This window comes from Prosopis cineraria, unplaced genomic scaffold (genome assembly GCF_029017545.1).
Source record: "Prosopis cineraria cultivar Desert tree isolate PC_DT_omini unplaced genomic scaffold, ASM2901754v1 PC8, whole genome shotgun sequence".
Lineage (NCBI taxonomy): Eukaryota > Viridiplantae > Streptophyta > Magnoliopsida > Fabales > Fabaceae > Prosopis > Prosopis cineraria.
In genome coordinates this window covers 8784802-8808834 of record NW_026555339.1, presented here as the reverse complement: position 1 = coordinate 8808834, position 24033 = coordinate 8784802, and the positions used below count along the sequence as shown (strand labels likewise).

The 24033-nt window shown below is 31.3% G+C and overlaps 3 protein-coding genes and 1 pseudogene across 3 annotated transcripts; 2 read left to right on the top strand and 2 right to left on the bottom strand.

Annotated features, from left to right (window-relative positions):
- Positions 1–1781: 1781 nt before the first annotated feature.
- LOC129318760 (pentatricopeptide repeat-containing protein At2g42920, chloroplastic) lies at positions 1782–3709 on the bottom strand. Its single transcript, XM_054963695.1, has one exon. The coding sequence runs from the start codon at positions 3668–3670 to the stop codon at positions 2066–2068; it is 1605 nt and encodes a 534-aa protein (XP_054819670.1). The 5' UTR covers positions 3671–3709; the 3' UTR covers positions 1782–2065.
- Positions 3710–9167: 5458 nt separating this feature from the next.
- Positions 9168–11230, top strand: LOC129318676 (major pollen allergen Ole e 10-like; annotated as a pseudogene).
- A 1306-nt stretch (positions 11231–12536) lies between these two features.
- On the top strand, positions 12537–13441 carry LOC129317040 (uncharacterized; the record flags this gene model as incomplete). Its single annotated transcript, XM_054961356.1, has 1 exon — positions 12537–13441. A coding segment is annotated over one exon (588 nt), but the record flags the coding sequence as incomplete, so codon positions are not given.
- A 7189-nt stretch (positions 13442–20630) lies between these two features.
- On the bottom strand, positions 20631–22955 carry LOC129318765 (glycerol-3-phosphate acyltransferase 1). The gene is given in 4 exon segments (XM_054963701.1): positions 20631–21516; positions 21519–21687; positions 22140–22760; positions 22763–22955. Coding segments are annotated over 4 exon segments (1578 nt in total). The 5' UTR covers positions 22853–22955; the 3' UTR covers positions 20631–20818.
- Between the last annotated feature and the right edge of the window lie 1078 nt (positions 22956–24033).

Below are 24033 nucleotides of genomic sequence, written 5' to 3'. Positions count from 1 at the left end.
CAAACCATCTAGAACCTACCCTATTTTATTTTATTTTATTCATGAAAATTGCATATGAAATTCTACATTTTAGTAATTGATGGTTTTATTAATTTGTTGGGCAGTGAATCCATGGCCTCAGCTGCTTGGGAAGAACGTTAAGGAAGCAGCCATGGAAGTTCAGAAAGCGATCCCTTCTGCGACGATAACTGTGAGGAAAATAGGCTCGCCGTCCTTACAGGTTCTACGCAACAAAGGAGGAAAGGTCATTGTGACTATCTACACCGACAATAATGACATTGTTACTCACATTATGGTCTGGGGGCAAACAATTGTTAAGAAAAATTGATGATATATAGTTTAATTGTTTGTGTTTTATAGGGATGGAGAAGTATAATAATACACACACATACATACATGCTTACGTGTGCCTTTTTACTTATTCGCTTTGGATGAGTTGAAACCTGATGTGGCTTAATTAATTGAAAGCTAGTTGATGTATTACATCTACATATACATATGTGTATGTGTGTGCGCGTGTGCGTTTGTGAGTGTTTGGTTTTAGTTTTTGTTGTTGTTATGTGTATTTTGGCTTCTAAAGAGACTCCATCATGTATTTGGTGCTGATAAAGTATACATTTTGTGGCAACTAAAAAAAGAGTGTTGAGTTTATTGGAATTTGGATCCCTTGACTGTACGTGACAAAATTCATGCCATTCATTAAATCAATAATTTGAAGAATCTTGCTGCAATAAAAATTAGGAAATATTGAATCCAAATCCACCCAAGAAGATTTGGAGAATCTCATCCATTAAATAAAGTTTGGAGAATCCTCTTTTTGGTGATTTCTTTCTATCAAAAGAGAGAAATCATCTTGGATGGATTTAGATTCAGTATTTTATGATTTTGGTTGCAACAAATAGTTTTCCAGATTGTTGATTTAATGGAAGGCATATATTTCACCATCTGGTGCAATTTCATCTTCTTTTTTCTAGTTATGAATTAATTACTATTATGTTCCCACTTATCATTTAAAAACAAACAAATACATAAACAAAGTACATGACACAACATGATGTTACATTTATTTGTGTTAACTTATATCTTAACATAATTTATGCAAACAACTTATTTGATAGAGTTGACTTGATCATTATTTAAAGGATTATTTTAAATCACTTCAAATGTGAGGGATCGTTTTGAAACGATGAATAAAATTATTGGACCAAGATAGATTTTCAACATCTTATTTAAAAACAAATTAATTATTGCCAATTTTTAAGAGACATGCTACTAATTTTGAAAAATATCTAAAAGGATCATGAGTTAGCTTGTTTATTTTGTTAACACGAATTCAACACAATTCATTTAACTCAAACAACTTCTTTCAAATTATGATATTACTTAACCATGTTAACTTTCAATGATAAATATTTAAATATTAATTATTGGAAAAAATAATTTAATAATTAATATTTAAATGTTTCATAAATTTTCCTTATCATAGTTTTATGTCTTGAAATCATTGAATAATTAAATCATTGTTATTTAAGGCTCAAATAAGTTTAGAATTTAAAATATCAAGATAAAAGGATACAAAATATGAAAATTTATACCCATAAATTGTAATTTTCTTCAAGAGAGGCACGCGCCCCCTCACTTGCATGTGGCTCTGCCACTGTAGTCAACCCTTATTGTTTTTTCAGATTCATTTATTATATAAATCAATACAAAATATAAAACCTAGAGCTACAAATCAAGAACCTTGCACATATTTTTCAAATTCTTCACAACGCACAAGGTTTAATATCTAGTCCAAATGAAAACTCATGGACATCTTCCGAAGCACATTCTTGAAGGACCTGTTCCATTAAGAATGTACAAAGCAGAAGACCTATTCCATTCCATGTATTGAGAATGTACAGAGCAGAAACTGAAAGCTGGTTTTTACATCTAAAGATATTGTATCAATGAGGACAGGACATCATACAATAAATTAAACCTTATGTGCAGAAATATATCTTCATCTCAGAAGGAGGGATCAGTGGATATTAAAAGTCACTTCCAGTCCTCCAAATAGCTTTATCTAAAGTCTAGCATCATTCAGTAAAGAGTATATCTCTTGGATTTTTGGATGCAGCCTCCCTCCAGCTAGGAACTCATGAGTTTCTCCATTAACTTCAATCAAGCTGCATCCTGGTTCTTTCTCTGTCAAGCTTTCCTTCATCAAAAGCCTTTCCTCCATTGCTTCTTCGAATCGGCCCGATGAAGCATGAACATTTGATAAAAGTACATGACCACCAGAATCACTGGGATTTAACTCACAAACTTGTTTTGCAGCCCTTTTTGCTATATAAGGATTCCCATGCTTCCTACAAGATGAGAGCAGAGATCCCCATATAATAGCATCTGGCTTTATTGGCATACCCTTTATTAGTTCCTCTGCCTCTTCTAGGAGTCCAGCTTGACCTAGCACTTCAACCATGCAAGTATAATGTTTTAATGATGGCTGGATCTCATATTTATCCATCATTAGAGTAAAATAGTCCCTAGCTTTATCAACTTTGCCTAGATGTTTACAAGCTGTTAAAACACCAATGAAACTTACATCATCTGGCTTTAGACTTGAAGAAGATTCAAGCTCAGAGAAGAACTCAATTGCTTCTCTTTCAAGACCATTCATGGCTAGCCCTATAATAATGGAATTCCAACTTGATAATCCTTTCCTAGGACACTCCTCAAACACATGGAGAGCATTTTCAATAGATCCACACTTGCAATACATGTCAATAATTGCAGTCACAACAATGACGTTAAGCTCAAAATCACTCTTTCTTATATAATCATGAATCCATTTCCCTTGTTGAAGGGATCCCATGTGAGCACAAGCGTTCAACAATATTACCATTGTAAACTCACTAGGCTCAATCCCTTCATTCTGCATCCTGTGAAAGAGCTCCAATGCCTCTGTTAGCTTCCCGTTCCTTACATACCCACTAATCATTGAATTCCATGAAACAGCAGTTCTTGTAAGCATTTTATCAAACAGATTCTCGGCATCTTCAATTTCCCTGCATTTAGCAAGACCCATGATCATCGAGTTCCAAGCCACGACATCAAATTCCAAGAGACCATCAAACACTCTCCTGGCTTCATTCAAAAGCCCACTATTGGCATACATATGGATCAGACAATTACGAATAAACCCATCATTTTCGAGACCCAATTTCAAAACTCTCCCATGAAGCTGAGCTCCTTCATGACCAAGACCCATTTGAGCATAAGCCTTAAAAACCGAAGGGTAAGTCAATCGTTCAGGTTGAGTCTCTGAGTATAACATTTCAACGAAAAGCGATATTGCTTTGTGTGGGGTTGAACTACGAGAGAAGCATCTGATGATAGTGTTCCAAGAATAGAGATTTGGGTTGGGAATTCGAGTAAAAAGCAAGTAGGCATAGTTGGAATCCCCAGAAGGAGAGGCGCAAAAGGTCAAGACACGGCTAGCGGCAATGGGGTCGTTGATTAGGCCAGTTTTGGTGGTGCGGGCGTGAATCTTTCGGAGGTCTTTCATGGTGGAGCATTGCTTTTCTAGCACGGTGAGGCATGGATGGTCTGAGATGAAGTTGGATATGGAAGGTGATGAAGATAATGATGAAGGTGCAGGGGAGAGTGCGAAGCAGAGTGTTGACATTTTCTTCTCGTGGCCCTCGTGTCCTTCTGCTTCTGCAGAATCGACTTTTTAGTTTTTAGGCTATTAGCTTTTATCTTCTCTGGCGGCAGGGAAGATAAATAATGATAAAAAATTTTTTATTTATTCTTATTAAATATATGTTTAAAATCACTTTTTCTCTCATTTAATTTTTTTTGAAAATATCTCATTTAATATTTTATTTTACTCATAGGAAATTATAAAAAAATGTAAAATTAAAACAAAATAATTAATAAATTCATCTTTTTATATAATATGACATGTTAAAAAGACTATCAGTTTTTCTAAAAAGTGACGTGTGTGTGTGTGAGAGAGAGAGAGAGAGAGAGAGAGATGGGATTAAGCATTTTTGTTAATTTAGAGATTATGGATCATTTTTATTTTTAAACTTTATCAAAAATTTGTAGGTATTCTAAATTTAACTAAGTTAATTACATTCCCTCAATGATAAAGACATGGCTAGAAACATCAAAGTTATGAGGGAAAGAATATTTAATATTGAAAAAATAAAATTGACTCATAATTAAGTTTAAAATACTCAAAAACCTTTTAAGTAAAGTTTATAAATAAAATAACACTAAGCATTTAAATTTAAGAAAAAGTTGCTCGTAAGTCCCTCCTTAGAAATGAAATTGTGCTAGATAATCAAATAATTAGGATAAAAGCATATAGGCATAGAATGCAAGCAAATAGTCATGAAAGCTCATACCGTTTGCACCCTAATCTTTTAATTTTCCAAAACATTTTGGACCCTAAGGAGACAGTTTGGTCCTCGCCGCAACTATTTGATATACTCCATTCATTTTTATATATAAAAAAATTATATTATATAATTTATGAAAGTTGATTAACATAATCTATTAATTATTTTTAATTAATGTAAATTATGTTTTATATTAATTAAATAAGCATCTATTAAATAATGTATTATGTGATTTAAGAAAAAAAAAGTAATGATTCTATAAATAAAAATAGAGGGAGCAGCTACTGGCTTGTTGAAGAAAATGAAATATAAAAAAGAAAAAGTGCCTGGCATTTATTCTTTTTTATTTTTTAATTTTTATATCATATGAAATTAATTTGTAATTTTTCAAAAATTAATTGACCTAACTTCTAAAGATGCAAACGCACAACTTTTCAAATGAAAAGCGATGTTTTGAGAGTCATGGAAGACTTATTATTGAAAATAAAGGAACAGGCCATGGTATCCAATGACATGATTTTTTTTTTCTTGGGCCAATGACTATAATTTAACTGTGCAAAAGCTCAAGAAGCGACTTTAACAAGAAGATACAAAGGAATCTACACTACAACTATATGTTTTTTTTTTTTTTTTGGGTAAAATACCACAATACGTGTGGTTATTATTTTATGGAATATATAGGTATTTTTCAAATGCGAATTGGTCTAAAAGCGTACCTAATGATAACTTTGACTTTGCGCGATGAACTTTCATTAACTCAAAATAATTTTCTTTACAAACAAATAATATTATTCATATGGTCGGCGGCATTGGTCCACCCACATGAGCAAGCATAATTCCTCTTAATTATAGTGACATTAAAAAGCTAAACATAAGTAAATACTACTATTTCCTTTTCCTTCTTACACTACACAATGTCCATTTTCAATTATTTTTATTTAGCTCTTAAATTTTAAATTGTAATTTAAATATTTTTATTTCCTCTCTACATTACTTTTTAACCATGTGAATTAATTTTTCTTCTCTATTTACTTTTTTATATTTTATTAATGGATAATGAAATTTTCAGTGTATCAAGTTTGTCTCAAATATTAATTTGGTCCCAAAAATTTAAATTTTATGAATTTAGCCCTTATTTTCTTAAATTATCATATTACTTCTTTAAATTTTCAAACAAATTAACTCTTAAATTAATTTAATATATAAAATATATTTATGACTTAACATGTATATATATAGTTAAATGAAAACATATTAACCCCCAGTTAGTTTAATTTTTATTAATTTAATCTCTCATGCTGTATTTTATTTTTTTATTTTTTTAACTTTTTGAGATTAACTTTTCTACTTAAATAATTACACTTTTTTTCATTAATATATTTATGGTTGTCATCTATATTTCCTCATTAGTGTTCGTATATTTTAGCAATGTTATCTCATCTTTAAACAATAAAAATCAAATGATAATTGAAATAAATTTAAGAAAGTAAATCAATAAAAATTAAATTTAAAATAAATAATAACCGAGACAAACTTAATTATTAAAACTTTCAATATCTCTTTTATTAATATAAATCATCCTATTTAGAATGCCAAAATGACATTGAGTTTGTTGTATGGACAAAATTTAACAAATTTTAATGCAGAGGTCATGTTCAAAAATATATATAAACTTTTAAAATATAAGAATCCAACGGCAAAATTACATTATAAAAATGAATTAAAATTAAGGAGCAAAGCTCCAGGGGTTGAGACTTGAGAATATCATTGTTTAATTTTGGAAAAAAAAAAAGTATGAATTGAAACTGTTTCGTTTTTCAGTATTAATCCAAAAAAAAAAAAACAAAAGAGTGGATCATGGGAAACTTATCTGATTGGCAGACAAATTGTGAGAAATGGTCCCTCATCTTTACTATAAACAAAGGTGTCAGATAAACTGATAAAGTGATGAATTTTTTTTAAAAATGAGATAAATAGTACTCCTTCCACTTTTTTCCTTCTGGAGTCTGGACCAACCAAGTGCAGTACAAGCAAATAACAGCACATCCATAAATGAGATTGATACCTCATTTTTATTATTTTAATTTCAACTTTTTATGCAAATTTTAATTTCAATTTTAATTTTAAATAATATTAGTTAATTACCTATAGATTATATTTATAAGGCAAAAAATTACACACAACATCCTTAAAAATTTCACCTCCAACCCAAAAACTTTATTTCATCCCATTTATTTTTTAAAAATATGGAATATATATCTACAAATGTAATTTTCTATTATATTGATTATAGAAATATAGCATTTCTTTAGTAATTAATTTTAGTAAATTTTATTTTTGTATTAATTTAATAAATATTTAAAATTATATTTTTATAAAATGTTAATATTTAAATTTGGTCAAAATTTACCTTGCGACCTCAATAACTAATTTTTCTATGTCCGTCACTTGAAATTTTGTGATTTTTTTTTTGGTTTTATAAATTTATTCCCTTCGTATAAGGCACTTTTTTTTAAGTTTATATTAAAAAATATAAGATATTTTGGATCTGTAAAAGTATAATTAATACAATTTTAAAAAAAAATACTCTTAATTATCTGTATAATTACTAAGATTTTTTAATTGAGATAACATATTAAATAAAAATAAAAAAGTGTAATTTTAGATGTCAGTAACTAACCTATTTAAAATATAAATTAGTTAAAAATATTTTAATATTAAACATAAGGAGTATAGTTTTAATGAGACTCACGGTGACAAGAATTGAAGTTATTTGAAACAGAATGAGATGCCATGCATGCTAACAACAACAATAATATCTCCAAGCTCTTATGGAAAACACAGGACGGAAAGCTTGTTAAAGTTAATGTTTAAACAAATGATATCAAAGAAAGATTAGGGAGATTTCGTTCAAAAAAAAAAAAAGAAAGATTAGGGAGATAAGGAAATAAACAGTAGAAGAAAAAGAAAGCAAAAATGGAGGGGTCATTGGCTACAATCACGAGGCGTCACACACGCCGAATCTCTCAGTGCCATTCTCTCATCTTTTTCTCTCTGCTTTCCACTTCTTTATATATATATATATATATATATATATATAGCCCCACCCACACACTCTCACACTTTCAGTGTTGCTTTCCCTTTCTTTGCTACCCTCACAGTCTCCTGAAACCGCACTGAGCAACAAGAGCACCTCCAAGATTCAAGATGGCAAGCAGAATCATGTTCTGGTTCTGGTTTTTCCTTCTCCTTCTCACTCAATTCCTCTTTCTGGTAATTTAATCCCTCTCTCTCTCTCTCTCTCTCTCTCTCTCTCTGTGAGATGTGTATGGGTATGTCTCACAAGCTTCTCACTCAGACACTGATATATATGCAGAACATGTTCATTCTGATTCTGATTTCCTTTTTTTTCCTTCTTCTTCTTTCTTTCTTAGTTATGTATTCTCTGATTTTTATCCTCCCCTGTTTTCTCCTGAAGAACATGCTCTGAATCCTGAAGCTACAAAATGCAGTTCCTGCTCTGTATCAATTGAACCATACTTTGGACGATTTGGCTTGCGTTTTAATTGCAGTTTCTTTTTTCTTTTTTTTTTGGGTTTCTGGTCTGGTTTGAGTGGGAAGTTCATGTTAGGATAAACTGGGTACAATTCTGTTAATTTTCCAAACTTGTTTGGCTATTTTGGATTCTTTGTTTTGGAACAGAGTCAACTGTTTCTTCTCTTTCCATGGAAATTTTGATGGATTATAGTTGGCATGCTTCAAACCGTATTGTCTCTTCTGTGATTTTCTTTGATTATTAATTTATTATTGTTATTATTTTGCTTTTCATCGAGTCCTTCAATCAATTATGGGACTATTATAAAAGTCTTCAAATCGTGTTCTCGCTCATATTTATACCTTCTGCTTTCACATTGAGTATAATATATTACAACCTCTCTTTGATTGTTAGTTTTGAACTTTGAATGCAAATCTTGTGTTTAATTACACTTTTAGTCATTCTAATCTGCTCAGAAGGAAGAATTAAAAAAAAACAGTATTTTATTCCCTGCATGCTCCAAACATGGCGATATTTTATTATTCCTGCTAATCCTTTTTTGTCCGTGTCGTTTATTCTCAGAAATGTTGTCAATTCTTTATTTTAAAATGTATTTTGATCATTCCCGGTAAGAACTTTGAAAAAAAATGTGTGGGTCATATGTAATCATATTCTTTGGCATTACTTTCTTTGAATGCATGAATACAAGTAACCTATAGTTTGTTGATTTTCCTTTAACGAGGAGGATAATTTAAAATTTAAAAAAATTAATTATTTGATTCCTATATTTCAAATTCAATTAAAATTCAACCTATAATTTTAATTCATTATAATTTTTAAATTCTTATGATTTGGTTGTTATTTTATCTTGAATTTTGACTGGCAGAGTTAACCCTATGAATTTAATTATTTAAAATATTAGTTTCTGTATTTTAGAAAATCAAATGATAAGGACTAGCGTTACATGTTAAAATTTAGAGATTAATGTTTTAAATTAATAAAACTATAGAGAATGACTTGCAATAGAGTTAAAATTTAAAAAGTGAGTATGTGAAAAATTTAACTATAGCGACAAGTAATTAAGTTTTCCTTTAAATTCTGATTACAAAATTTATGACTAAGTTTATAAGCATCCAAAAGGCACAACAAAACAATCCAAAAGCTTTAATTACACTTTGGAATGAAACCCACAGGATCAAGCAGGAGGACAATGAAGGAATCACATGTGATCTCCACATCACAAAAAGACATTACCACTCCAATCACCACAGTCCCAAAACCTAATTCCTACCCTCCCCACAATCTCATCGTCACCATCATCTTCTTCATCTTCATCATCATCCCCAATTCTAAACCCTAATTCCAACCCAGACACAGTTTCCCCAGCTTCAACACTCCCATCCAACACCATTAGTACACCAACCACACCCAACAACAACAACTCTTCTATGTCGTCGTCGTCGTCATCTTCTTCTAGTTCTGGTGTGAGCTGGTGCATTGCTAGCCCTAGTGCTTCTCAGATTTCTCTGCAGGTGGCATTGGACTATGCTTGTGGCTATGGTGGAGCTGATTGCTCTGAGATTCAGCCTAATGGAAGATGCTATAACCCTGGCTCTGTGAGAGAGCAGGCCTCTTTTGCATTCAATAGTTATTACCAGAAGAATCCTGTTCCTAATAGCTGTAATTTTGGTGGTGTTGCTGTTATCACCAGCACTAATCCAAGTAAGCAGTTTTTCATATATTTTTTTAGTATATGTAAATTCTTGTGGATTAGATAATGGGCACAGATAGAAAAAAACAAGAAACTTTTGGTGGATCTTTGAATTTCCTTGGAAGTTTTTTGGGTATTTAGGACCTACAAAAGTGGCACTTGATTGATATGCATGCAGCAGAAAGTCTTTTTCTTTTTAATTATTTTTTAATATTTTCTCTTTCTTTCTTTCTCTCCAACTTTTGCTGGAAGCCACACGTTAAAAAGTCTCCGAAGCCTATTCTCTGTATATATTGTCTGTCAATAGGGTCTCTACTTTTTATTAATTTATTATTTACTAATATATATGTTTTTCTTTCCTTTCTTTTTCTTTTCCAGGTTGGGGGCCGTGCCAATATCCATTCATAAGGTGAGGTGACCTTACTCTACCCACTTATATTTTAAAAAAAAAAAAATTCTGGTCACATTTTTTTTTTCAAGGAGAATCTTTATCATGTAAAACTAATTTGTGTTGATCTTTTTAATATGGTAAAAATATTTATAATTCTGCTCTAATTTACGGAACTCAAGATTAGTTTCAACATTTAAAAGTCATGTAGCTAGCTAGCTCCTTTTATCTGAATCGCACTCTCATTTTCCCTAATTATTACGTCCACAGATTTTTAAATTTCTTTAAAAAAAATAATTTTTGATAAGATTTTATTGTAACTTTAAGAAGAACAGGCCATGAAAAAGTCATTTTCTTGGGCAAAATTTTACAAATTTAATTTAAATCTTTTCCTTTCAATTAACTTATTTGTATAAGCAATTTCATTGCATTGCTTTCAACTCAACCCTTGTTAAAAATCTAGACCATTGGATTTGTAACGAACGGCCTCGATTTAATGTTTTAAAAAATTATTTCTAACACGTACAACAATAATAATACTTGAGGACGTAAATTATAGTACATTTTAAATCTGACGGTATAAATTTGTAATGAAGATGAAATAAATTAGAAGTTTAGTAAAAATAACTCATAGTATATCATATTTTTTTGGTTCAATGGCAGATATTTAAATTATAAGTCAAGTAGCATTTGGAATCCTAAACTTTTAAAACAATACAACATTTCCTTTAACGTTAATAAAAAATAAAAATCAAGAATTTTTGTCTTTTTATATGATTTTTTGCAATTTTTTTAGATTAATTAATTGTTATAGTTAATATGGGTTAACAATCAAGGTAATATATTACACCGTTTTAAAATGTTAAGGCAAACATTATATGAAATATGAGTTTAGGATCTTAAATGTTAGTTTAGTGGCAAATTTATTATTTAATCTTTATTTTTAGTTTGTGGTTTTTAAAAAATGTGTTAAAATTGAATTGGCAGTACAAGCACGTCAGTGTTGAACACAACAACTCGATGGGCGCGAATGTGTTTGGGTCAGTTCCAGTGCCTATGAACCCATATCCCTCATCAGCAGCAGCAACATCAAAGCCAATTTGCTTCCACTAATTCATGTGATTATTATGTGCTTAGTAGAATTTTTGTCAAACACTTTTTGTCTCTGAAAACTGAGAATCACGATATCAGATAATTTTTACCAATTTTGCTTCTCTCTCCAAATTATTTTCCCCATTTTTGTCGTTACCCGACCATAAATCGTACAAGAAGCATCAAATTCTTTTTTAAGTCCGAGGAAGTTGAAGTGCTAAAGTGGCCGGAATTTTTATGGATCAATCTAAATTGTTTAGCGCATATACATAAAAATGAATAATACTAGCTCGGACTCTCGTGTAATTGATGTCTACTATTATAGCTTAATGTATTTTTTTTTTGGTTACCAAAAAATGAAAAGAGTGTAAGTAAAAAGGCTTTTGTTTTGATGAACAAGCACAGCGGAACAAAGAATATTTTAGAATAGCTCAACGAAAGAGAAAGAGGGTAAATTGTAGGAAAAATACAGAGTTGTTTGCTGAACTCCAAGATTTAAACTCCACTTTTCAATTTTATAATTTCATTGTGATAAATTTATAATTTATGTTTTTAATTTTATTAAAAAATAAATTTATTTATTCTTCAATTATGTTAAAATTTAAAATAAATTATAAATTTATCATAATGAAATTATAAAAATAAAAGTCAAACTTGCATATTTCTAAAGTTTACATTTGAAACTTAAATTAAATTAATTGATTTCTTCAAGAGCCTCTTTGTCACCCTAAATTGTATCGTGTTTATTTAATCATCATGTAAGGGCTCATATGGAACAAAACAGTATTATGTCATAATAAATATCAAATCAATCTACAATAATTATTTTAATTAACCAAATTAATTAAAAATAGGGAGCAATGGCCCAGAATAAGAAGGAAAAATGGACAAAAATAATGAAAATACGCAGATCTTAATTCAAATTTTACATTTAAATTTATAAATCCTTATTATTTATTATACATTAGTAAAGTCTAATTTATTGGACCCACTCACATTTAAATAATCAAACAATCTCCTCTTAACAATAAATTAATAAGTTTTCTGTAACAAAGACACCACGAAAACACCATGGTTCAAATTAATTGACAAATTAAATGAACACTTATTTAAATATTTTTATATCTTTTATGCTATGAATATTTTTAATAAAAAAATCTGTTATGATTTGCAATCTCATTCGTTCTCAACCACCAGAAATACCACGCCCATTTCTTTACAATTCATAACTATGTCGATCACCTTTTATCAAACCCACCATCTCTCTTTTTCTTGACCGGCCCAGTTTCCATCATGGAGGACCAAAATTCCCCTCCTCCAGCCATTCCTGCCACTCTCCGAGGCCGCCGCCACGGCAGTGTCGGCCGCCTCCTCATCGTCGTTTCATCACAAAAAATTCTTTCGGTGACAAAGATCTGATCTTCTCAAGTAACAAAAGGTGATCATCAGATTGGTTTTCGTTTTCTCAGTTGTACTACAGCATTATGGGCTAACTATGAGGCCTCGAAAACCTTCTCCATAACCATAATAAACGACGCCGGGATTCCCCAACTGGCCGCCGTTTTGCTCTCTCTTACGTCTCTAACGACAGAGTCACCCGACTACTCCCTCAACACCAGCTCCTTCGTCGAACGCTTCCTTTATCCTGATCCGTTTTCAATACCCCAAGAAGCACATATCCCACGTTACCCTCCGCCTTGCTCGCAAAAATCTCACCGCCCCTCCGCCATAGTCTCCGCTGGAAGAAAAGTCAACGCCTACGTCATTGACCTGAGTCCATCATTACTTGAAGAAGACAACCATAAAGAAGAGATCGTGTCATCTGTTTTACGTGCCATGGTTCGAGTATGGCTATGGGATGGCAAGTCTGGTGCTCCGGCGAGGCTCCTTGACGGCGTGGTGGAGTACGTTGCAGATTTGGCCGGATTTTCTGGTGAGGAAGTCGCCGTCGCCTGGGAAGGTTCACCGGAATGCGAAGGACGACGGAGGCCGATGGTGGATGGATAAGAACCCAAGGCACGTGGCAAGTTCTTGCACTTTTGTGAGTCACAAAAGGAAGGGTTCATCCGACGGCTGAATCAAGGGATGAGAGACACGTGGCATTCGGGTTGTAGATAATGCGTTGGGATTTCCCCGAAGAGATCGTGTGGTCTTCGCCATACTTCTGGGCCCCACAGAATAATACAATGTTGGTCGGGAGATGGTGATCGTCTGCAGCCAGATGCAATGTATTTTGATACGCTCCTTAACCAAAATCCCGTGTTCATTATCTGGTAAATTTTGTGGGAGATTGATTGAAAAGATAAAAAAATGATGGATTTGAACTTTCGGAATATCTAAGTGATAGAAAAATTAAAACGAGGTAACATATATCATTTATATTAACTTGTATTATTTATTTTCCTTTCAAAAAAAAATGCTCAAATTTATTACTGCTAGTAACATTATGATCTCTTCTGAAATAAGGTCTGGCTCGGTTCAATTATGTTACTTCTTAAAAAAGTATGTTTCTTAGAAGCTATATATAAGTTACTTATTAACTTTTTATATTTAGAAGTTACAATTATTTTTAAAAAATATTTTTTTATTCGAAAGATAAATAAGAGATAATATTACTTGGCTTAGATGTTGCATTGCAAGTTACTTCCCCGGATGTAAAGGAAGTGCGATCAGCACCTAAGCAGTTAAGGTTAGAGGAATTGAAGTAAATAAATTTCTATCTTTTTCACCTCTTGAGAAGTTGAAGCTTATGTTTGGTATATAGAAAATAGAAATTATTATATAAATTGAGTGCGTCATATTATTTATAGTCTATTATTAAATATTTAAGTTATTTAACTAAATTTTATGTGATCTCTTTTTAATTGATTTTTTCTTATAATAGAATGTGTCTGTATACATATAAGCTATATAGATATTAATTTTTTACCTTTCTTCATGACTCATTATTAATGTTAAAAGTAATTCATATTTAATCTTATTTAAATATTTATTTTTATTAGATAGATTACAAATAACTTAACATCCAATTCTAAGCTACCTAAAAATTCTTCATAAAAAAACTGCTTTTTAAGAAGAAAAGAGAAATATATATATATATATATAATATAAAAGAAATAAGATAGATGTATTTCTCATTTTCTTTGTATAAAACATTTTTTGACCTATCAAATATACACTAACTTTTTTTCCGTGTCTCTTTTTACTTACCCTAACTTATTTAAATATTTATTTTTATTAGATAGATTACAAATAATTAACATCCAATTCTGATCTACCTAAAAATTCTCTATAAAAAACTGCTTTTTAAGAAGAAAAAGAGAAATTTATATATATATATATATATATAAAGAAAATAAGATAGATATATTTCTCAGTTTCTTTATATAAAACATTTTTTGACCTATCAAATATACACTAACTTTTTTTCCGTTTCTCTTTCTTACTACCCTAACTAAGCAAGTAACCCATACCAAGAGAGTGATAAGAAATGATGATGAGATATGTCTGAAATCTAATTTTTTTATCATTTTCGTATTTTCCCTTAATTTCTTTTTAGATTCAACTAATGTATTATTTACTTGCTAAATTTAGAAAGTAGAAACGTTGCCAATTTAATAATTTGATTTGAAATGGTTTTGACCACTCAATTAGTGGCTAGTCACTGGGTTGGATATCATGTGCTCTGATGGAATATGAAAAGCACATGCACGTGTACGGATTTAACAAGATATATTTTATTATTCTAAACTTTTAAATAACTCTCATAATTAATACACCCTTAATTCATGTACATTATTTTTTTTTCAAAAATTTGAAATTTGATGTTTTTTAAATATCATATGATAAGATTTTTCATAATTATTTAATTAAAGATACCATTGATTAAGTAAATTTGTGCCGTTCATTGTATTCGAATCCTTGTTGCATGGGTTGTCAAATATTGATAATAAACCTAACACATCGCTTGTTTACATGGAACGTGAAAGAGGCCAGGTGTCCATTTGTGCCACGTTGTCAAATCCTTTTATTTGCTGTCATGCATCTTGATTGTATTTGCAACCGATCGAACTTTTTCAGGGGGAAAAACTTGAATAGAAACTAATTATACAATTTTTAAAAGCAAAATTACTGCTACATCCCACTTGATGTTGTTTTTATTTATTTTGAATACAGTCATCTCTTTTATTTAAAATTGTATATACCAAAAAATGTCAATTATTGCTCTATAATTGTCCAATTGACAACTACAACAATAATAATTAACAACTGTCCAGCAGTAATTAACAAATTTAATTATTAAAGATATGAAACGTCAAAATAATTTTATGATTTCATAAAAAAATTTGTATCGTTGGCCCAAAAATAAAAAATCTGCATTTAGATTTTTTTTTTATATGAGATCAAGAGTGATGTTCAGTTTCTTTTCAACATCGAGAGAGGCTCTAGACCTTTATTTATTCAAAGATCACAGCTCACACAAGACTCCGTCCTTCGCCCTGTCTCATCTTTGCCTTCTAAAATAGCCCAATGCCAGGTGGGTTATACAATACAATATTTCATTCGATTTAAAGTATGATTTTTAACATTTTTAAATGAAAACAACAAATTTTTTCAGATACTGTTAAGTTTAATAATGAGCTATATTATTCAAATTTATATAAAACTTATTGAAAACATAAAATTTTCGAGCAAGGTTTTTTTTTTTTTAAATACAAAGGAAAACAAGAAAGCAAAAACACAAGCAAAAGACAAAAGTAGAAAAAAGAACTAGGGAGGACGAAGATACTCTAAAAAGTTTGACACATTTGGGGCTAAATGATGGATACCAGGAGCCTTTTCTAGAGATCTTTTCGCAAGAGAGTCAGCTTCTTGGTTCTCCTCATGATCAATTCGACGTACATCCACAAGCCAACTCTAGCTGAGCATTCACGAAGCTCCATAATGATACTTCAGCATTCATGAAGCTCCATGTCACCACCTCTTATTAGATTCACGGTAGTCGCAGAATCATAATGGAGAACAATGGATCGCCATCCACTCTGCCAAGCACTTTTTAAACCAGTTAAGCAAGGCCACAATTCAGCAATGAGGGCATCACCGCTCTATAGTCTAAAGCATAAAAGCATTCAATAACCCCATGTTGATCCTTAAGAACTCTCCCACAGCCTACAGGATCAATTTGTTCCGAAAAAGCTCCATCAACATACAGTCTTAGGCTGTCACGACTAAACATAGTAGAAGAATCCTCACCCAATTTCCTTATTAAACTAGTATTACTTAGAACTTTCAGGCACTGACTCAGGCACTTTAGAATTGCCAACGGATGACCAGAGATAGAATTATTAGATTCCATAATATTCTAAAACACATTTGCATTTCCTCTCTTCCATAAAAGCCAATAGATAGTCGCAAACTAGCAATTCCATTTAACCTCAAAAGACCCAACATCATTTGTAAGATTGAGTTGACACCAATGCCATAGGTGGGAATTAAAAAAATGATTAACAAATTCAGGTCTAACATACTTTCTTCGCAAGCTCTGAACCTCCGGGCAGTCATTCAAAACATGCAAAATGTCTTCATCAACAAACTTACACCACGTGCAGAGAGCATCATTACTCATATGCTTTTTAACTCTCATTTGATTAGTCAAGAGACGGTCATGCAGAACCATCCACATAAAAGATTTGCTGCGTTGCGAAATTTGAAGCTTCCAAATCTTAGCCCAAAGAGGAAAGGAGGAAGGCTCTTCATCCCTTACTAAAGAATAAGCAGAGTTGATAGAAAAGTGACCATGCTTCTCATGCTTCCACCTCAGTGATTCTTTCCCATCCTGCATTGTACATCTTTCAATTTTGGTCTAAAGAAGGTCCCAAGTTTTTTTAATTCCACTCCAAAGATGTGAGCCCGGTCATTTGCACTCAATTATAGGAAGTAAATTAGCTCCACATTTATATTTACTCCTCACAACTTGGGTCCAAAGAGCTTCTCTATTATGAATAAGCCCCCAACTTGCTTTCATTGAGAAAGTTAGATTTTGAGTATGCATATTATGAATACCAAGACCCCCTCTCTTCTTATCCTTACAAACCTTATCCCAAGAAATAGCATGAATCTTCTTCATTTCAGTTGTTAAACCCCATAAAAAATCCTGAGACTTCCTTCCACATCCTCACAGATAGACACAGGAAGTAAAGCAGTTTGCATAGGATACATAAGAATAGACAACAAAATTGAGGAAACTAACGTGCTTCTACCTGCAAAGGAAATATTAGTAGCCTTCCACCCCCATATCCGTGACTTCACCCTATCAACCACATAATTATAAGTGTTCCTAGTCATATACCCATGATGCACGGAAATACCAAGGTATTTTCTCAAATCCAAAGTAAAAGGGATGCCCAGCTACTCTATTGTTGCATTCTTGTGTGGTTAATGTTATTGGAAAAGAAAACTTGTGTCTTCTCCTTGTTAACTTTTTGCCCTGACGCCACACAAAATTTCCCCTAACTATTAGAGCAAGTTTTTCACATTGAAACACAAGCCATTTGGGCCTTTAGACAAATAACGTAATTTGTTTAAGGGGCCCATATATATAAAGAGTGAAGTGTTAAAATACATCAAAAGATTAAATTCTTTTTTTGACAACAACTTAGAAAGCTTGAAAAAAAATATAAAAATTAATGAATTACTCTTTGCTATCCTATTTATAAGATAGAGAAAAATTTTTTATCATATTTATTATTCATGTCATTAAATTTTATCATAAGTTCTTCCTGTATTATTCATCAAATGTTAATGAGAGAAAGTACCCCTCCAGTCTCTATTATAGGGTATCTTTTTTAAAAACATTTCGATTTGGATAGAAAGTTATTAGTTAATATTTTTTTTCAATTTTATCCTTATTACATATTATTAAAAGAATAACTTAATTTTAATTTAGTATTTTTATTTGACTTCTTGAATGTTATATTTCGCTATTTAATAGAGCAAAGGTTGAAACTTTTTTAAAAAAATTAAGATAAATTAAATGAGTTAGTAATCAATTTATTTATTCCAATAAAATAGTTGAAAGTAATTATAATAGAAAGAGGAGGAAATATGTTTTAAACTACTTATATTTTTTGAATAAAAAATATACATATTTAATAGGATAAAATTAAAAAGTTATTAAACTTTTAGACAAAATAATATGTTTTAAAGTTTTCCTTAGTTTTAATAAAACACATTAAAAGTGACCTATGGATAAAATCAAGACAAAAAAAACAATACTTCCTCATCTCAATTTATAAGATATTTATAAATATATATATATATATATATATTAATAATAAAAAAACTCATTAAATATGCCTTATAATATATTTTTTAAATAAAAATGTAAATTTTTAAAATTTTATTCATTTAATACTCAATTTTTGAAAGAATATTAAAGAGCAAAATAATATAGTGGAAAGAATAATATTAAAAATTATTATTAATAAAATTTTATTTTTATTAAAGTGTCTTATATTTTAAAAAATTAACTCTTTTAAAAAAATTTTATAAATTGGGATAAATACTAGACTGATCCAACAAATTTGTCTTAGATGTTGAAGAGAATAAATACTCGCATTTGCATATTGATTTTCAACATTAAAAATGTGGACCGGAAAGAGAACTACGGCTCACCTAAGAATATTGAAGTGGAGCCACATCATGAATGTGGCCACTTCTAATAAATGAAGACTTGTTTGTCATTCAGTTATATACCAAACATGACAAAATACCCTCTCGAATTGATGTTTTGCCCATCTTTATTTTTGCCTCGCATATTAGTTTTCTTTATTTTTTTAATGTTTAAATTTCCTTATTTTGATGATTCTTACCCGTGTTGTTTTAGTTGTATAACACTTCCTTCATCACATTTTATAAGATAAGTATTTTGGTTTAAACATGAATAATGAAATCAATTAAAACACAGCTTATAATCTTAATTTTTAAAAAAATAAATTACAAAAACATCATTCACCTAATAATGATAGAGATATTTAAAAAATAAAATAATTAGAAATAATTTTGAAATAAAACTTCATTAATGAATCATTATTTTTCTAAAAATAATATATATTATAGATATGGAATATCCCATCACTCCAAAAACAAACATCTCATAACAGGGACGGAAGTGACAGTAAGTTTGCTATTATTTTGTCCAAAAAAGTTTTCTATTTATTTATTTTTACTTGTGGACGTTAGTTTGATATTAAAAATTAAATGTAAAATCATTTGTATAAGGGTTTTTTATATAACTATATAATTAAATCAGTTGTCCTAAAACGTATTAGGTCTTTTTTAAATGTTTATGCACATAAAGAATATGAAGAAAATGGGCTCTAGGCCCTCACCAATTTGATGCCCCTCATTAATTAGTTCGATTTATTATATTGGTCCTGAAATATTAATTAAGCCATATGTAGTTGGCGAGGCAAAATATTATAAAATAGTGAGGGGGTTGAATGATGGACACACAAAAAGGTAGGGAAGCCAAGACTTGTGGTGGGTGAAGAAAAGAAGAGGAGATAATGTTCAATATCTATAAATTAAAGACTCCTTTTATTCTGTATTATAAAATATTTTTATTTTAAAATGCTGTGTGATTTAAACATTAGGTCATCTTGTGAGAGGCTATCCCATCTCACTAACCCAGCTTTAATTTTGTTGATAAAGTACCTTATAATTATGAACAAAAGAATAAATATTAAAAAATGGGACAGTTTTCCCATCTACCTTTATCATTTAAATATTTGATGAATTATATCAATAAATAAATAAAATATAATTTTAGATCCCTATATTTTACTTATATTTTATTAATGATTCCTGTACTTTGTTTTGGTGTTTTTGATCCTAAAATAATAAAAGGCAAAAGTATAAAAATTAAATACATTAAAAAAAAATAAAAATTAATAATAAAATGTAAATAAAATATATGAATCTAAAGTTATATTTTTTTTATAAATAAAATAAATATTTGATGAAGCCTCTGTCTTCTCTATGCTGCATCTCCTATCCAAACTTTTGGTTGGCTTGACAAGAAGGGGAAGTTGCTGGGGCCTAATGAAAGTTGTTGGATTTGTCCGTTTTAAAGTAGTGGGCCTATTTCTTTTTCGGCTAGTCACTTACCATTTTTTTTAGTCTCTCATAAACAAAATATTTTCAATTTGACCATTCCTAAAGTTGCTTTGGTAATTTGGGTTCTTATGATTAGTGTCTTCTCAATCCAATTCTGACAAAAATCTTTATCACTAATAAATTTTCAGAAGTAAAAATATTCATATGCTAAGAAATAGATAGACGTATAAAATTGTCTTCTTCATACCATTATAATAGTCTAGTTAATGTGTATACTCATTTAAAATTAAATTTCTTTACCATTTGAAGGTTTTTGTTAAATATAGACATCTAATAAAATTTCATAATTAAATAAAATCTGATAATTTGGATTAAGAAAGCCAAAGAAAAATTGGAACATAGGCACACACTCCATGACCAAAACAAGTAGAACATTCCATTTAAGCTAACCTAGCTGACATAATTAAATTTCTCTCAAACTATCATATCACTTAAAAGTATCATGATCTGAACATCTGAACACTTGAAGTAAAAAAGTAACAAATATATTTTTATAGCCCCAAAAAGGAAAAACCTTTTCTTCATCACTTTTTCCTCATATCTTGTTGAACGATACCCTCATTCCCTGCAAGCATCAAATACTTATCCTTCCTTGTAAGATTTGTACACTCAAATCCCAAAGCATCTCCCAGCCTCCTCTGTGTATAATTAGCCACTTCAAAGCTGGACTTTCCACCACTACATGTGAGATTTCTGGGCACTTTCTCAAGAATCTCAATGTAATAACTTGGCCTTGGATTCATCAAAAAGAAAATTGGGTCCAAACACTTAAGCCCACTAGCAGTGGTCCCATAGAACATACTCACTTTTGCATTAATGGCCACAGGAACAATCTCATCAGTCAATTCAGCAAACAATGAGCTAAATCTCAACAGATATGGCTCCCTGCAAGTTGTTCCTTCAGGGCACACCACCAAGTCACCTTCTTTCAGAAGAATTTCCATGGCTTCCCCATCTTTCTTTCTGTCCCTAGTAAGTCTCACTGTTCTTATTGGAGCTATAATCTCAGAGACTCTGCTTAAACTGTATGTAACTGCTGTTAATGGCTTGCCCAGACATGTGCTGAGAAACACAGGATCTAAGAGGGTCCTGTGAGTACACACATATAGGACCCCATTGGATTTGCGGGACTTTTTGTGGTTATCATGGACCTTGAAATTGAAGCGAACACCACTGAAACTGCCAAGAACTAGGGTTAGTTTGTAGGGTACGATGATACCCAGAAGAATCTGTAAATAGCTAAGAGAATTCCAATTGGAAGCCACATGAACATGAAGAGTGTTGCTGATGGGGTTGGCAGAAATGCTAGCCTACCATCATGGAAAATCAGAGGCTTTGGGTATTTTTCCCTTGGCATTATTGAACCTTCATTTTTCTTCACCACATAAGCCTCCTGTCATGTAATTTAAACGCATTAAATACAGTACATGTGGACAGATACAACATTATTGTAATTTGTACCTGCAAAATTTAACATCTCAGGAAGGTGGATTCATATTTACAAAGTGTCTAGGTAGGATAGGGTGATCTCAGGCTTTTATAATTGTGATTGGTTTCTCTTTATGTTTTTGTCTGAGTGATCTTGAGTTTCTTTTTCTTCCTCTTTTACTCACTTGTGATGGTTCCCAGGTTATCAGTTGTGGTGGTGGGGAAAATGAACAGAAAAATGTAAAACATAAAAGAAAACAGTAAAACAGAATCACATTTAAAGCTTTGGTCTCCTTCATCCTCCATTGTCATTTTCATGCTTTTCTCTAGAGAGCACTATCATTTTGTAGAGCTTAAAAACAAGAAAAAGAAAAGCCGTTAATAATCTAGCCTCTTGAAGAGTCTTTAAGTTCTTACCTTGCAATGAGAGATTAAGAGATGATCATGAACACTGTGACTGCTTCCAAGTCCAATGTCAGGCTTTCTATCTCCGAAGTACTGCTTGAGAGCTCCATGCTTCACGAGCAAACCAGGCCCAGAAACCAAACCAGTGAAGTAGCCTCCGAAATTCTGCAACTCTGTTCCTATAACCTCGTCAACACTCAAATACTCCTTCAGAAACCCTTCAACCATGACTCTAGGCAGACTGGTGAACACAACCCTAAACCCCACTGAACCCAACACCTCACAGGCCTCCAGGTTCAGATTCTCCAGATAAAACTTGGGTAAAACGGCCCTTGAAGTGTTTTCCATATCCTTCAACTTCAACCCACGGAAGGTTATAAAGATCATGACTCTTAGCCTGAGTTCATAGTCCAGAATCCATAGTACAGGACATGACAGAAGCAGAAAAAGGGCTCTGAAAATGCTTCCACCTTCAAAGGCAACAAGCATGAAGAAGGGGAAGAAAGAGTGGGATCTCAAGAGAACTCTGTGAATGTCACAGGCTAGTGTCTGTGACTTCCTACCCTCCAAACTACATTTGGTAATACTAGGGAAAGATGGAGAAGAAGGATGTGATGGCTTGACTGACACAATATTTCCAAGTAAAAGCCATAAGAGCTCATTCTTCTTGCTGCTCTATGACATGAGGAAGCTAGAAGCCTGAGAAGAACCATTAAGAGCACCATGGTGACTACTTCAATTTTGAAAAATTTTCCCCTCAGTAATGATGGTGATGAAAGTACTTGCAAGGCTATATTGAGAGGGTGAAGAGAGTAAATGGGTATTTGTGGGGAAACGAAAGAGGTTGCAGAGAATATTTATAAGAGTCATTAAAAGGGTGCAGGAAGAGAAGGTTGACTGGCATTTGGTTAACCACACAGGTGGCATTCATTAACTTCACCTTTCACATTTCATTTTGTTTTTTTTTTTCCTTTCAGTTTTTGTTTAGCCATTTTGCTTCTGTGTGACAGTGTCTCAATAATTTTCTTTCAGTCATGCAAGTTTACTCCATATTTCACCTCTTTGAGGTTCTGCTCCTTGCTGACTCTGTCCCTATTTTCCATTCATTCATGCAAGTCTCCTTCCACATTTTGCTACTATCTTATTGCTTTTAACTTTTCAAGCAGGATTGGCGTGTGGTTGTGATGTACCATCTGATTATTACGCCAGTGTCAGGGTAATTTTATGAAATGGTTTAACTCTCTACTCTCAAGAAGCCGAGTAGTACTTTCTTTGAGATTTTGCAAGAAAATCTAATAATGAACAAATGTTCTCCATCTCCCATTATTGTTTTATTAATCTTCAATGGAAATTTACACCTAACGATCCATATCTTTAACATATTTAGGTTATCAGACTTTAAAATTAGCATTAGTAGTAGTACATAACTATTTTCGATAATCAAAATACAGAATTTTGTTTTTAAAAATAACACAATGCTAATGTTTAATACTCTTTCCCCTCCAAATTGCAAGGCACTTCCAATTTTATTTATTTATTTTGCCCTTAACCCCAACTACTAACTAATAAGTTGAGTTAAAAAGAGATTCTAAAGAGTGAGAAAGTTTACACAAGAAACTCACATTAATAATAAGTACAAATGTAAAATTAGAAAAATATTTTTTAAAAATACCAAGTAATATCATATATTTTCGACCAAGCTTTGTTAGAAAAAAATGTCTTCAAATTTGGACAAGAGGGAGTAAATCTTATGGAAGTCTTGTAATAATTTTGATCTTAAATAATAAAAATAATTTTTAAAATAATTGGTGAAATTTTGAAAATTTTTAGTTCTTTTAATAAAAATGTTTTACTAACATCTGGGTAGTTATTAAGTGCAATTTTTTATCTTCAAATATTTATGTAA

Bases quoted from the DNA above. Each gene is read 5' to 3' on its own strand.
- LOC129318760 (XM_054963695.1), bottom strand. From the start codon at position 3,670: ATGTCAACACTCTGCTTCGCACTCTCCCCTGCACCTTCATCATTATCT.